Source organism: Solanum verrucosum, unplaced genomic scaffold (assembly GCF_900185275.1).
Source record: "Solanum verrucosum unplaced genomic scaffold, falcon-dt-bn FXZP01000015.1, whole genome shotgun sequence".
Lineage (NCBI taxonomy): Eukaryota > Viridiplantae > Streptophyta > Magnoliopsida > Solanales > Solanaceae > Solanum > Solanum verrucosum.
Window position 1 is genome coordinate 1,746,096 of NW_026020070.1, and position 17,060 is coordinate 1,763,155.

The following is a 17,060-nucleotide window of genomic DNA, read 5'->3' on the forward strand; positions in this document are numbered from 1 at the left end:
TGGTGTCATTTTTCCTAAGTATAGACCGCATATATAAGTATTTTTAACCCCCAAAACCCCTCATTCAAGGCATTCTCTCAAATCCCAAAAGAAAACTCAAAACTCCTCTAAAAAATGCTCTCTCTAGAAGTTGGAAGAAGAAGGAAGAAATTGAAGCTATGTCAAGTTCAAGTTTCCAATCTTCAAGCTTGTGAGGGATTTTTAATAAAGAAATTATAGCTTTTCATCCATGGATAGCTTCCATCAATGGAGTCCCTTAGAGTTCCCCCAATTTGATGAGGAATTCCCCAATTCTAGCTAGGGTTTGTTCCAATGTTGTGGGTTATTATGATTGTTGATCCAATTGAGTGGATTATGATTTTTTGTGATAGAATTAGTAGAATTACATGTTTATAGAGTGAAATTACATGATCTCATGCCTATTCCATGATATTAACCTAGAATTGATATAACCGAGTTGATGCCATGAAGGGAAACTTTGTGAGTTTAGGCTTGTCCTTATAGGATTGATTAATTATGATTAGAAGTACTTGAGAATGAAACTTAGATGATGATCATCATGAGATCTAGGGCTTTGAGAATAAATCTTATGATGTGAATTGTTGGTAATTGATGTTATTGTTGAGGAAGGGATACTTCCTACATGACTTGCTTAATTATGAATGCATGAATATGAAAGGTTTACTCACATGAATGATTCTAGGTTTGAAAGGATTGCTCAACTAAAATGAATCTAGACTAAAAGATTATGTAATTGATGAGGCTAGAGGTGATTACCCTTGACCTCCATATGAAAGCATATGAGGTGATTCCCATATTTCTTAGAATTGAACAAGAGGTGAGTCCCCACGTTCCTATTATGATGAATGGACATGGAGGTGAGTACCCATGCTCCTTATAAAATGATGTGAAGGCGATTACATGTGTCATATGATGAGATTATGGAGGCGAGCACCCACAATCTAAAAGTAAGTAAGGCAAGAGGCGAATACCCATTAGACTTTGTAAGTTAGGCAAAGAGGTGAATCCCTACGTCTTTAAAAGTAGGTATAAACTATGTGAATTGTCTTACGAAGAATGAATTGCTTGGATTGTTGCTGGATAGGCCTTCCATAAGGTAAGTTGACAAGAGGTGGATGACCCAAGTGTAACACCCCGGAAATCTAACGAACTAAGCTAGAACCTAACATGTAAACTAGTAGCCTAAATGGGGTTGAACGTAAAGATTAGAGTCCTAAAATAACCTCCCTAAGTTAGTACTAATGTTTTAGTGCCTAAACTTCAAGGTATGGACCCAAGGAACCCCCAATGGTCCTTGAAGATGACCTAGGTACTTGCCAAAAAGCTGTCAAAAACAACTTGAATCACGAAATGGGCACCCACCTCTTGGGCGAACTCACACCCCGTAGGTGGGGGTTGTTAGTCGAGCTAGATCTACCGCAACTCTTCCAAAATCTCTGTCCAAGCTACGACCATGCAGTACGGTCTGTAGACCCACTCACGCCCCGTGGGTGGGGTCTCGTGACTGGGGGTCTTGAGTTGGACAAAAGGAGGGGCTGCAGACCCAAACCACGGACCTGCAGGACGTGGCGTGAGCCCACCTATGATCCGTGGGTGGTGGGCGTAGGTTCCCCCTGCAAAAGTAGCTCAATGTTGGCCAAGGCTTAGCTAAAGCCATTAATTCCAAAAGTTATTATATTAATGTGGGGTTGTTTTAATTCATTTTAATAGACCTATATAATTACATCTAAGTCATTAAAATGCACTTAACACTTCATAACTAACAAGACCTAAATCATAACCAAGTCCCCTCTCCAATATTTCTCTCTCTAAGACTCCATCGAAGAGCAATAAGGTCAAGCTTAGGGTCCAAGAAGCGGCCTTTCGTCTCCAATTTCTTGTGGAAATCAACCTAAGGTATGTATGTTTTTCATATATGGATAGCTATCACCCATAGAGCCCTTTTAATATATTCTTCCATGAATATGAATATAAAGTAAAGACTTAACATGAATATTAAAGGGAATAAGCTAAGCACCGAGTGGATATGAATATGAGATGGAAGCTTTTACCTTAGAAATTCCAACTTCCTAAGGCAAGTTATCTCATGAGATGGAAACGTTAAGGTATGCTTATCATTTCAAGTAAAGCTTGGGTTAACTATTCTCCAAGCTTGGTGAGTCCTCATGATTCAAGGAAAAGGCTTATTTGTATCTAGTTTCCTTTTGTACTTTCCATTTTCAAGACTATGTTGTAAAGGGCTATGTCCCTAAGATTGTATTCGATTTTATTAGATGGTTTCTTTGAGAGAAGGTCTAGACTCTTATATTCCTTTTATGAAAAACACTTCTATTGTAAAATGTTTTAAATTACTCATCATTTCTATGTACTTATGTTCATGATTATGTTAAGGGCTTGTATGAGACCCCTTCGTGGTCAAGTACGCCGTCTTACATCTAGGGGGTACCCTTAGGTCGTGACAAACTTGGTAATGAGAGAACAAGGTTTACAATGATTCTAGGATGATGTCTCATGAACCACCTCTAGTAGAGTCTCGTTCACGAGTGTGAAGCGCGCCACACTTAAGAATGAGAGGCTATACGATGTTTAGGAACTTTCACTTCTTTCATTACTCTTTAGTCGTGCCTTAGATTTTTAACTCTATGAAGTCATTTTCCTAACCCTTCTCTTGTGTCTATAGGATATGAATACAAGAAGAGCGACCACAAAAATGATGGAAGAGGAGATCGTGAATGAGGGAGTTCCTCTCCAAAGTTCCCAAGGTCATCAATAGCCTCAAGTTCTCAAGCTCCTATTGATCCGGGGGCATCACAAATGTGGAAATACGGTCGGCTCTCCAAATATTGACTCAAGCTGTAACGGCTCAAGTTAATAGGGATGATAGAGTTCGTGTGGACCCCAATGTGAGCACCGCAGCTTCAAGGTTGAGAGACTTCAGAAGAATGAGACCTCCTATGTTCTTTGGTTCTAAGTGGGTGAAGACCTTCAAGAGTTCGTGGAAGAGGTCTACGAGATAATTGATGCTATGGGGGTGACTTCTATTGAAAAAGCGGAGCTAGCCGCTTATCAATTGAAGGATGTGGCCCAAGTATGGTATACTCAATGGAAGGACAATAGGCCGGTTGAAGTAGGTCCCATAGATTGGGAGGTGTTCAAGAAAACATTCCTTGATAGGTTCTTTCCCTTAGAGAAGAGGGAAGCAAAGGTGGAGGAATTTATGAACCTTCATCAAGGAGGTATGAGTGCCCAAGAAAATTCTTTAAAATTCACTAAGTTGTCCAAGTATGGTCCGTCCTTAGTGGCGAATCTGAGGGATGAGATGAGTTACTTGATAACCGGTGTGTCCGATTTGATTAAAGAAGAATGTCATGCGGCAATGTTGCATGATAATATGGATATCTCATGTTTAATGGTGTATTCTCAAAATTGAGGAGACAAAGCTTAGGAAGAAGAATAGAGAAGTAAAAAGAGCAAGGACCGATTATCGGAATTCTTCCAAGGGTAAGTTTGAAGGTCAAGGTCGACCAAGGTTCAAGAGAAGGTTCTCCAACTAGGGCTCCTCTAGTACCCCAAGGGTCAAAAAGGATAGGGTGTCTAACCCTAATCCTCAAGGAGGCAATAGTGGTGGATCTTCTATGACAAGTCCTATTTGTTCCAAGTGTGGCACGAAACATGATGGTAAGTGCCTTGTTGGCACAGATGGGTGTTTTCATTGTGGAGAGAGTGGTCATATGGTAAGAGATTGTTCCATGCTAAAGGTTCAAGGAAGAGAGGGCAAGCAAGCCCTTCCTAGTGGTTCCAACTCTGATGCTCCCAAGAAGAACTGTTTTGTGCTCTTCAATCTTGAGGTGACCAACAGAGCTCCCCGCATGTGGTGACCGATATGTTACAAGTTTTTTCTATTGATGTTTATGCATTGTTAGACCCCGGTGCCACTTTTTCATTTGTTACACCTTTTGTGGATATGAAATTTGAAATACAACTCGAAGTGTTATTAGAGCCTTTTTCGGTGTCTACCCCCGTTGGTGACTCGGTAGTGGCAAAAAGAGTCTATAGGAGTTGTCCTATTTCTTTGTCTCACAAAGTCACATTTGTGGATTTGATAGAGTTAGATATGTTAAACTTTGATGTCATTTTGGGTATGGATTGGTTGCATGCATGTTATGCCTATATTGAATGTAGGACTCGGGTAGTTAAGTTCCAATTTCCAAACGACTCTACCTTAGAGTGGAAGGGGGGAAATTCTATCCCTAAGGGTCAATTTGTTTCTTGTTTCAAAGCTCGAAAAATGATCTCCAAGGGGTGTATTTACCATATTGTTAGGGTTGTCGATGTTGAGTCAGAAACCCCTTAGAGTCGGTCCCCGTTGTGAGTGAGTTTCCAGAAGTCTTTCCCGATTAGCTACCTGGCATTCCTCCAGAACGAGAAATAGACTTTGGCATTGATCCCTTGCCGGATACGCAACCTATCTTCATTCCTCCTTATAGAATGGTTCAAGCCGAATTGAAAGAGTTGAAGGAGCAACTCAAGGATTTGTTAGACAAAGGCTTTATTCAACCGAATATCTCTCCATGGGGTTTTCCGGTTTTGTTCGTTAAAAATAAGGACATGTCACTTATAATGTGAATGGAAGCTTTTACGTCAGAAAGTCCGGATTCCCAAGGCAAGTTATATCATGAGATGGAAACCTTTTACCTCAGTTAGTCCCGATTTCTAGTAGCAATCTCCTTATCCCGTAACTATGTACCCACATAGGTCTTTATCTAGTGGATCCACCTAAATGATAAACATGTTAGTTCTACCTTAGGGAAGTAGGACACCTCTTTTTGGTGTGGGGCATGACAGCAGATTCCATGTGGCTCACATGGTCTATCTCAGTTAAGGCTATATTTCCCTACATGACAAGAACATGATCCATGACATGACAAGAACAAGAATATGAATTAAGAACAAGAACATGAGTTATGTACTATGATTACTTAAGAGGTGTTACATAATGTGAGTGAGGGTATGGGACTTCACTCATGCATTTCACAACTAAGCTTTGAGACTTATTGTGGTATGTGCTTTGATGACATGATGCTTTATGAATTAATGCATGCTTTACATGAATATGAGCCATAAACATGAATATGAACTATACCTATGACTTCTTAATGAGCTTTTCTTACTGTGAGTGGGGGTATGTGACTTCACTTGTACATTGCACAAGTAGACTTATAAAGGAGTTATGGTGTGGTTTCTTTATGACATTAAAATGTATCAATCTATGTATGCATGATATTAATTGTTGTTAAGAGTGACTCTCCTTTTTATGAGCTATGAACATGAATGTCTCCTTGTCTATGAGTGTTGGCTATGGATGGGGTCAAGGTAAATTCTGCAGGATTATGGTAGCCTAGGGTTTCTTATGGTATGGTTTGAGTATGTAGTTACTCTAAATGTGCATGATGGCTTTTAAACTTGATAAATGCATGATTTCAACTAAATGTCCCTTTTATGCATGTTTTAAGGATTTTTATGCATGGCTTCCATACTTAGTACATTATTTGTGCAAACCCATATTTTCTACGTTTTCTTATAAGTGTAGGTTCCGGTCGTTGAGGTATACTTCTCCTTTTAAGTAAATCTTGGGTTGATTATTCTACAAGCATGGTGTGTCCTTATGGGTCGAGGACAAGGCTTATTCGTTTCTAGTTTCCTTTTGTACTTTCCATTTTCAAGACTATGTTGTAAAGGGCTATGTCCCTAAGATTGTATTCGATTTTATTAGATGGTTTCTTTGAGACAAGGTCTAGACTCTTATATTCCTTTTATGAAAAAGACTTCAATAGTAAAAAGGGCTTATATGACACCCCTTCGGGGTCAAGTACGCCGTGTTATATCTAGGGGGTACCCTTGGGTCGTGACACCAAGTCTTGACTAAGGCTAAGTATGGTTTCTTTAGAAATGTTCCTTTCTTATTATGATATTGATTTATGTGCATTGATTATGCTTATGGTTTGTATTGACTAACCATGATGTTTATGTTGTTTATTCTAGCTATCATTTTTATTACATAATTTCAATAACACGTACTCTTGTCTACATTCTTATCAAATGTAGGGTCCGACAACATAGATTCTCACACTCGTGGCTAGCTTCATTGTAGATCAAGGAAGTGAAGATTTGGTGAGTCCTCATTGTGTTCGAGGATGTGATCACCCTTTTCTTTTATGTCTTGGACTATTGTATGGGCTGTGACCCAAGACTTTATTTCATGTTGTATAGATGGTTTGAGACTACGGTATTAGACCTCCGCTCGTTTTATAGTAGACTTTGATTTTATTGAAATGTTTCAAATTCCCGCTCATTTCTATTATTTTATGTTATGATATGTTATGTGGCTTGTATGAGTCCTCTCGGGGTCTTATACGCCTTGTTAATTCTAGGGGGTACCTTTGGGTCATGACAAAAATGAAGCATGTCTATTGTCCTCGAAGTACGAGGACTCACCACTGAAGCTGCTGAATGGGGATTGAAAATCGATCTAAGCGCGGTCTGAATGCTGAGTACCTGAACCTACGTCATGAAAGGATGTAACAGAGAGTATGCGGTAGTAATATGAATGTACTGAGCATGTAGAATATAGATACTAAGCTGAACAAATATATATAAGCTGAACAAATATATATAAGCTGAACAAAGCATAACTGAGCAAGATTGTAAATACGGAAAGATAACAGAAAAGCTAAGCTGAATGAAATGACCATGTACTAATCATGAAAATAACATGTTGAACTGAGTTCTTAAATATATATTGAAAATGTGGTCAATGCACTAAGAGTCTAACTGTGGGAGCTATTATTAACTGACATAAATCCACGTGAGCTAAATGTGGAGCCGGATGTATACGCCCCATCGAGAAGACCCATTATACCTTGCCAGGGGTATAAAGGCATGACTGGCGTAATTACTAAATCTGATGCCCACATAGGGGACTTATATCCTATAGGGGCACGTAGTTCTAAGACTATGATGTTACGCTGAACCCTATTCCAGCTCGGTGCTAAGTTTACTCTCAATTGAATATGTATATGTCACATTATGACTGAAATACTTAAATGCTGAATAGCTTAAAATACTGACATGCAAATCTGGGAATGCAACATTTATTTACTGATAATGTAACATTCGTAAGCTGGAGCATGATTATATGTTTAACTGACCTAGCAAGTGTAATTCATGAACTAGGGAATCTACACAACTAGGGTTCTGAGTTCCATACAAGGAAATAAACAAACTTCCCAAGAAAACATGATATTTCGATTAAAGATACTATAGCAATTGAAATCATAACAATTTTCCAAGGTTTTAGAAACCCTAGTTGTGACACCCTGTATCCTAGAAAGACCAACCAATATACTTTTTAGAAGTTGTAGGTGCCACTGACGGGTGCTACCTACAGATCGTATGATGACCCACAGACTGTACGTGGGGTCCGCGGTTGGCCACATGCAACCCTCTCCCTAGAACTCCAGAATATTTCAGCCAAGGGTCGACCAACGGCAGGACCAAAAGACTGTAGGTAGGACCATGGTCCGTGGTCCAGGCCGTGGTTCATACCCCCAACTTTCATCTCCTTTACGCCAGTCCACGCCCTGCCAGGACAGACTATCGGTCGGTTCACGGCCCATCGGTAAGGGGCCATCGATGGCCTCGACTGTTTTAAGTAGGGGTCGTTCGGTCTTTCCCCCTATGCGTTGGACACCTAAAATACATCGTTTAACCCCTAAAATACGTCACTTTGGTTAGTTGAAACTTAGTAACTTAATCAGAACTTACCCTAAGCGATTCATTCTCCAAAAATTCAATCAAACCAAAGAAAAAGGAGAAAAATGAGTCGACCAAACCCTCTCCAAGAATACAACAAGTTTTCCTAAGTTCCATCCCTGAAATTGAAAGATTTCTCCATGGAATTCATCACCAGGTATGTGGGATTTCACTGGTGGATTCCTTTCATCCACTAGGTCCCTATAATTCAATTAGATTCTTGATCCCTTTCATATTATCCAGACCGAGGGTTTCTTAAATATTAGAAATTGTTGTATTTAAGTTGTAGAATATTCCTAATCAGATTTTCATGTTGTTGTAACACTGTTGGTTAGTTCCTTGCATGAAATTTAGAACCCTAGTTGTGTAGATTCGTTTATTTCATGAATTACACTAGCTAGGACATACAAAAATATATACATGCCTCAGTTTTCAAATGTCTCATTATCAATATTTAATGTTGCATTTTCAGTTCGCATGTCAGAATATGAAGCTATTCAGTATATTTCACTTATGTTGTATTGTACACATTTCCAGTTAGTAGTAGGCTTAACACCGAGTTAGTTTAGGGTCAATCACCCTCATAGTTCTAGAACTATGTGCCCTGTAGGTTTATAAGTCCCCTCTATAGGCATCATATTTAATGATCACGCTAGTCATTCCTTTATACCCATGGGAAGGTATATTGGGTCCTCTCGATGGGGCGTATACAACGTACTCCACATTTAGCTGATGTGGTTTTATGTCTGTTATTAGTAGCTCCCACAGTCAGATTCTAGTGCATTGACCAGGTTCCAATTATATTTCAATATTCAGCTTCAACATGTTATGTACTTGATGATTGCATTCAGTTTAGTTCATATTTAGTATCTTTTCGGTATATTCATCATATTCAGATTTTATCATTGCTCAGTAAGTTTTGTTCAATTATATGCTTGTTCACCTTTATTCTATCCTACATGCTCAGTACATTCCAAGTATTGATGCGTACTCTGCGCTACATCATTTCATGATGTTGGTTTAGGTAGTCAACATCCAAATCATGCATAGATCGGTTCCCGATCCATTTCAGCAGCTTCATTGGTGATTCCTCATTCTTCGAGGACGATAAACATGTTCTTTTATGTTCAGACTTTTGTTTTAGTTCCAGTTTTACTAGAGTTAGCTGGGGGCATGTCGCATCATCTCTAGTTAGTTAGAGGCTTATTTCAGACATAACAGATTCAACTTTATTCTTTGAGTTATAGTTCAATATCTTAAACTCTTGCTCAATATTTATATATTCAGACTTAGTTTGGGTTTTCCACATCATTTAATTTATCTAATGTTTTTAGCTTCCACACATAAATTGTTTAAGAATGCTTATGATGTGCCAGCTTAGAGGGTAGCCTCGGGGCGTGACAAACTTGGTATCAGAGGATTAAGGTTAAGAGTCCTAGGATGTCTAAAAATCCACACTAAGTAGAGTCCCTTTCATGAGTGTGAAGCATTCCACACCTATGCGGGGAATGCTACAAAGTGTTCTAGGAAAAACTTCACTTTCTTGTTATTCTTATCATGTGTGGGTATGATCTCCTTTGTAACTCAATGTTATGTATTTTAGATCATGCCTCCTTGTAGAGCTTATGCAAGGAATGTTAATGCCCGCAATGTTAACACAGTTCCTCCAGTCCCAGACCATAAGGTTTCGAATGCAGAGTTTCAAAATACTATTCAACTTTTGGCTCAGAGTGTAGCCAACTAGAACATTCGGTAGGTTCCAGTTCATACAAATACTAGTTGAGGATCAGTGGCAGCTACTGTCCGTGATTTTGTAAGGATGAATCCGCCTGAGTTTCTATGGTAAAGTTGGTGAAGAACCCCAGAACATCATTGATGAGGTCAAGAAAATCTTTGGAGTGATGCAAGTGATTGGAAATGATAGGGTAGAGTTTGTATCCTCCCAGTTTAAGGATGTGGCTCACATATGGTTCATGCAGTGAAAGGAAACCATGGGTGAGAATGCAGCTCCTATGACTTGGGAGTGTTTTACCGGAGCTTTTCTGGACAAGCTCTTCCCAAGAGAGTTGACGGAAGCTAAGGCTCAGGAATTTATGAATTTGAGACAAGGTTCGATGTCAGTACAAGAGTACGGGCTAAAGTTCACCAAACTCTCCAGGTATGCTCCACATATGGTTGCCCATCCCAAGGCACAAATAAGTAAGTTCCTATTGGGGTATCTGACTTGGTGAAGACAGAGTGCATAAATGCTATGTTGTTGGAGGATATGAACATCCCAGGGCTCATGACTCATGCTCAGGAGGTTGAGGGAGATAAGCTTAGAGAACTAGCTAAGGACAACAAAAAGGCTAGAATAGGAAACTATGAGTAGTCTCAGCAGAAATCGGGTGGTGGAAATCACTCATAATTTCAAAAGAAATCTTTAGCCTCAACACCTTCATCAGATAGTGCTCTATCCTCCAAGTTTCGATAGGATCATAATGGTAGGGCATTAGGCTATAAGTTTCAGGGGGTGTTACAGGTACCAGAACCTACCCAACTTGTTCAAAGTGTGATAAGAACCATCTGGGAGTGTATGTTGCAGGCAAGTAAGGATGTTTTGGTTGTGGTCACACTGGCCACAAGTTGAGAGATTGCCCTTCTTCTAAAAAGGGACAAGGGCTAACATTAATAGGGCACCGTCTACAATTACAGCAGCACCAACAGGTCGTCCAGCTCAACAGGGTACTTCATCTAGTACAGGTGGTGGTCAATGCTAGAACAGGCTGCATGCTCTTCAGGCTCGCCAAGACCAGAAATATTCTCCTGATGTGGTCACTGGTACGTTACAAGTCTTTTATTTAGATGTTTATGCTTTGTTAGATCCAGGGGCTACTCTTTCCTTTGTAACTCCATATATAGCAGTGAACTTTGGTGTTAGTCTAGAAAATCTCTCAGAACCCTTCTCAGTCTCTACTCCAATTGGTGACCCAGTTATAGCTAGACGGGTATACAGAAATTGCCCTGTCACAGTATCTCAGAAAGTCACCTCAGCAGATCTTGTAGAGTTTGAAATGGTAGACTTTTATACCATTCTAGGCATGGATTAGTTACATTCCTATTATGCCTCTGTCGATTGTAGAACTAGGATCGTTCGTTTCTAGTTTACAGATGAGCCAATCTTAGAATGGAAGGGTAGTAGCTCAGTGCCTATGGGTCGATTTATCTCTTAGCTTAAGGCTAGAAAAATGATCTCCAAAGGGTATCTCTATCACCTAGTTCGGGTTAAGGATTCCAGCTCCAAAACCCCAAACCATGAGTCAATTCCAGTTGTAAATGAGTTTCCAGAAGTGTTTCCAGATTTTCTCCCGAAAGGGGAAATTAACTTTCGAATTGATCTCCTTCCAGATACCCAGCCTATTTCGATTCTTCCTTACAGAATGGCTCCAGCTGAGCTTAAGGAATTGAAAGAGTTGTGGAAAGACCTTCTAGATAAGGGTTTCATCAGACCCAGTATTTCCCCATGGGGTGCACCAATGTTGTTTGTGAAAAAGAAAGATAGTTCTCTCAAGATGTGAATTGACTATCGGTAATGGAGACCCATTCAAGATGTATCATTACATTGAAGAAACGTTTCACATATGTCATCATCATTCATAAGTGTAGAATTGAGAATAACCTTTCAATAATAACACAATTGCATTGTAGACATGATCATATTACTTTCATTGAAATCACCAAGCACATACATAGAATCATGATTATACATCAATTCTTCATAATTTGCCCTTCAAGGCCATGAATCACAATTCTCCAACACACCAAGAATACTACCATTTGGGCATGAATAATGACATAATTTAATAAACTAAATCAATATAGACGTAATCTCTTCACATGCTTCCATAATCAATCAATCCCAAATCACAAAATCACAATTTAGTATTTTGGCGGAATCATGGTTTCATGGGGGAAATTCATCATAAATAATCATTCATTCATCAATTCAATCATTATTCATCATATATAAACCTTTGTAAACGTTTTGAAATTGAACCCATGACTTAGATAGAAACCCTAACTTTTGGTGGAATCTACCCAAAGATGAAAACTACCATACCTTGATTGAAGAAACTCCACTAAATCGAGTGAGAATGATGAACTCTTTAACTCCAAACCTTGACTTCTTCTTCTCCAATGGAGGTTTCTAGAGAGGGAATTATTTGGAGAGGAGGTAATTTCAAAAAAAATTTAGTTTTGGGAATAATGGGTTGTAAAAGGGTGTCTAACATTTTAAAAAGCCTTAAATAACTCTAATAAAATAGTATAAACCATTCCCCTTCATTAACTAATTAATTTGGAATTTACTAAATTGTCGCTCTTATGGCCAATATTGGGTAGAACCTATAGGAGTGAGTTACGCCCCTTGACCTACGGACTGTAGGTGCATTGACGCCCTATCCTGCAAGTCTGTAGGTAAATTCAGGAACTTGACAACTAGGGCTCTTGACCTACAGACCACCCCCACGAGGGGTGGATATACCTACCCAGTAGGTCCCATTCGTAGGTCCTCATTTTTTTGACAGCTTTTGTTCTTTGGGGCAGCCTTGGGGTTAGGCTTTAGGGTCCTCCTCAAAGGACCCTTGGTTGGTCCTTGGGGAGTCGTACCTTGACGTTTAACCCCTAAACCCCTTAACCTAAGCTTGGGAACTCATTTTACAACATAAAACCCCACAAACTCGTAAGGCTCTAGTTTCACCTACTAGTTTTCCTAGTCGTTACTTTATCTCCCCCTTGGGAACATTCTTCCTCGAATGACACCTTAAACACTAAACAAAATTACAGACTCAAGACTAGCAACCCATCATGCATGAAACATCATAAAAAATGTACAAAACTAGGAGGAAACATCAACTCCATCTCAAACATACTCAACGCAACACAAGGAAGTAGGAACTACATCTACAAACTCATTATGCATGAAAACTTCAACATTTCTCATATCATTGGAGGAATTAGCTTCTCCAAATTAAAGCTTGCTCATCATAACATCATTAAGCAAATTATGAAATTACTCTTAAAAGCACATTTAGGCATGTTCAACAATTCACCTCATAAAGCGTATAGGCAACTCATACTAAATGCACATCAACATGAGGAACATAAATCATAAAAACTCATTTTCTCAGTTAAACATAAATTCATCAAGAACATTCATAACATAAGGAGACCATGGAACACATAATCACACATGATTCCAAAACATGAAATAATCCATAAGGAACTCTTGGTCTCAAGCTTAAGTAGGAATAGAAGGAAAGAGATAAGGATATCGGAACTCTCAACAACCTTACTATAGAAAACATACTATCTCCCCCTTGGGAGTAAACCCATACTAAGGCTAGCATAAAAATAACATAAGGACGTCAATAAAACATTCACAACTATAAGGAACTATCAACATATTGGTGCCTTCATTCGGAAGGGCTCCTTTGTCCTCCCTAGACCGGAGTGCATATAAACGACCATACATTGGAGCATTAGGATACAAAATATTAGGAGAAGCTTGTTTGGCATCTCTTCCTTTTTCCGAAAGTGTAGGGCAATCTTTCACTTTATGATCATTCTTTCTACAACCATAGCACCCATTTGTACCGGCTAGGAACTTCCCAAGATGCCTCTTTCCACAATTGGTGCAAGTAGGTTTAGGAAATGGAGACCCACTACCTCTCTCTTGGTTAACCCTAGGAGTTCTTGAAGAATCTTGGTTAGAAGCCCTCTTTTTGAATCTTGGTTGACCTTGCTTATCGGACTTAACTCTCTTCATCTCCTTATTCTTTCTTTTAAGTTTGGACTCCTCAATTTGTTTAGCAAACACCATAAGCCTAGAGATATTCATGTCATAATGGAGCATTGCCGTATGACATTCTTCCTCAACTAGGTCGGACACACCCGTCACATATCTAGTCATCTCATCCCTCGGGTTAGACACCAAAGATGGAGCATACTTAGACAAGGGTAAATTTCAAAGAATACTCTTGAACATTCATGCTACCTTGCCTAAGATTGATAAAATACTCCACCTTAGCTTCCTTCTTCTCACGGGGAAAGAACCTATCAAGGAATGCTTTATTAAACACCGACCCGCTCCTACCGGCCTATTGCTCTTCCATTGAGTAAACCAAACTTGGGTAACATTCTTTAATTAATAAGCGGCTAGTGCCGCTTTTTCTATAGAAATCACCCCCATAGCATTAACTACCTTATAAACCTCATCCACAAACTCTTGGAGATATTCTCCCACCTTGGAACCAAGAAACACCGGAGGACTCATCCTCACAAAATCCCTCAACCTAGAAGCCATAGTGCTCACATTAGGGTTCACATGAGTGTCAGCAACCCTATTAACTTGGACTGTCATGGTTTGGGCTTGAGTAGTTACGACTTGAGCCATCATTAGAAGCGCCGACCTAACTTCTTCATTAGACATGGCCATAGGATCAACCGAAACTTTATTGCCTTGAGGAACTTGATTACCTTAAGGACCTTGGGGAGGAACTCCCTCATTCACATTCTCCTCTTCCATCTTTCTTGTGGTCGCCCTTCTTGTATTCATCTCCTATAAACACAAGAGAAGGGTTACGAAAAGGACTTTTATAGAGCTAAACTTTATGGCACGAATCAAAGAGTAATTAAAGAAGTGTAGCTTCCTAACATCTTATAGCCTCGCATTCATAAATATGGCGTGCTTCACACTCATGAACAAAACTCTACAAGACATGGCTTAGGAGACATCAATCCTAAAAATCTTCCCCAACATCTTGTGCTCTGATACCATGTTAGTCATGACACAAGCCTACACCCCAGACGTGACATGATGTACAAGACTATGAAGATCCTCATAACAGCCTCATAACATTCATACCATAAGACATAAGAAATAGTGCAGAATTTAAAACTCTTTTAATCCATAAAATCGAAAAACTTTATTTAAAATAGCGGAAGTCTACTTGTCTCACATGGCCATCTAATACATCATGAATCAAAAGTAGGGTCACAACCCTTACAATAAAAAGTCTAAAAAGTTTGTAGTACAATGAAAGACATGAAATGACAATAAAACACTTGTCATCGAATCCATGAGGACATACCACAAGCTTGACGAATAGTCAACCCAAGCATGAACTAGAAGAAATCAACTCATACGCCGGAACCTACACTTTGAAAAGATGTAAAAATATGGGTTAGCATACAAAAATGTACTAAGTATGATAGCCATGCAAAAACCATGCTTAAAAGGTCATTTTTGTTGAAAACCATGTTATATGCCAATTTAGAGAAACATGATGAAGTTTAGTATAAAAGGCATAAGGTACAAACATAATCAACATATATGTCATTACATCACATTAGAACCATCATCTTAAGTAACCCTAAGCTATACTTGTGCAATGAAAGAATGACATCCCATACTACCATTCATACTAAGTACCTCATTGAGGCCACCATACATGTACTTACCATTCTTCATACTCATCTTTAGTCAATACTCATGCATAAGGAATACATACATTTCATAAGTCATGACAAGGAAAGTAACTCAAAATAACAATCCAAGTAATGCATGCATCATTACATTAAGCCATTAAGTCAACATTCTCATTAGCTTCATTAGGAGCACATTCATTTCATTAGACATTAGGACATTAGAGAAACATACCATAGCCCTCTCAAAGTCTACTCGTGCAACACATGGATGGCATCCCATACTACCACCCACACTTCATAGAACCTCTTTAGTAACCATAGCACATAACTTATATGATGGGAATAAGCTTTAACTGACATAGTCCATGTGAGCTTAACATGGAATCTGGTGTCTATCCCACACCATAAAGGGTTGGTCTACTTGTCTAAGGTAGGACCGGTAACATTTTAGCTTATGTGGATCCACTAGCTAATAACCTATGTGGGCACATAGTTATGGGATAAGAAAGATGTTCATTAAAACCCGACCTACACATGGGGAGAGCTACCATCTTACCATATCCACTCGGTGCTAAGCTTACATTCCCATAGAGTAGTTCATTACTTTAACATTATTACACATGAGAGGGTGCCATTGGCCTGCCGACCCAAGGTACATTGATTCACACATGAAAGGGTTCCATAAGCCTACCTATTCAAGGTACATTAGTTAACAGATGAAAGGGTGCAATAAGCCTACCGATTCAAGGTACATTATTAGGATAGCTCATTGAATCCTCATGAAAAGGTTCCATAGGCCTACTGATTCAAGGTTCATCATTGTTATTTATGGTAGGGTGCCATTAGCTTACCGATCCAAGGTTCATTATTATCATGCATGGAAGGGTGCCTTTTGCCTACCGATCGAAGATACATCATTAGAATAGTTCATAGCCTCATTATGCAAAGGCTACCACCATTAGGTCTACCGATTCAATGTTCATTAACTCAAGATATTTTAGTTACACAAGAAGAGGATGCCTTAAGCCTACCAATTCAACATGTAACAATCAAGATCACTTTGATTTACACAAGAAGAGGATGCCCTAAGCATACCAACTCAAGATGTATCATTACATTAAAGAAACCTTTCACATATATCATCATCATTCATAAATGTATAATTAAGAATAACCTTTAAATAATAACACAATTCCATTGTAGACATGATCACATTACTTTTATTGAAATCACCAAGCACATACATAGCATCTTGATTACATCAATTCGTAATACTCTACCCTTCAAGGCCATGAATCACAATTCGCCAACATACCTAGATTACTATAATTTAGGCATGAATAATTACATAATTAAATAAACTATATCAATATAAACTTAATCTCTTCACATGCTTCCATAATCAATCAATCCCAAATCACAAATTCACAATTTAGTATTTTGGGGGATTCATGGGTTCATGGGGAAATTCATCATAAATCATCATTCATTGATTAATCAATTCAATCATAATTCGTGATATATAAACCTTTGAAAACCTTTTGAAATTGAACCCATGACTTAGATTGAAACCCTAACTTTTGGGGGAATTTGGAAGCTTTGAAATCAAGTTTTGAAGGGGATCTTTGGGTGGAATCAACCCAAAGATGAAAACTACCATACCTTGATTGAAGAAACTCCACAAAATTGAGTGAGAAAGATGAACTCTTGAAATCCAAACCTTCACTTCTTCTTCTCCAATGGAGGTTTCTAGAGAGAGA

At 38.9% G+C, this 17,060-nt stretch overlaps 1 protein-coding gene across 1 annotated transcript; it reads right to left on the reverse strand.

Moving 5' to 3' along the window:
- Positions 1-13,213: 13,213 nt before the first annotated feature.
- On the reverse strand, positions 13,214-14,302 carry LOC125823875 (uncharacterized). Its single transcript, XM_049503240.1, has 2 exons — positions 14,075-14,302; positions 13,214-13,819 (listed from the first exon to the last, which is right to left on the reverse strand). The coding sequence occupies exons 1-2, from the start codon at positions 14,300-14,302 to the stop codon at positions 13,214-13,216; spliced, it is 834 nt and encodes a 277-aa protein (XP_049359197.1).
- Positions 14,303-17,060: the final 2,758 nt, after the last annotated feature.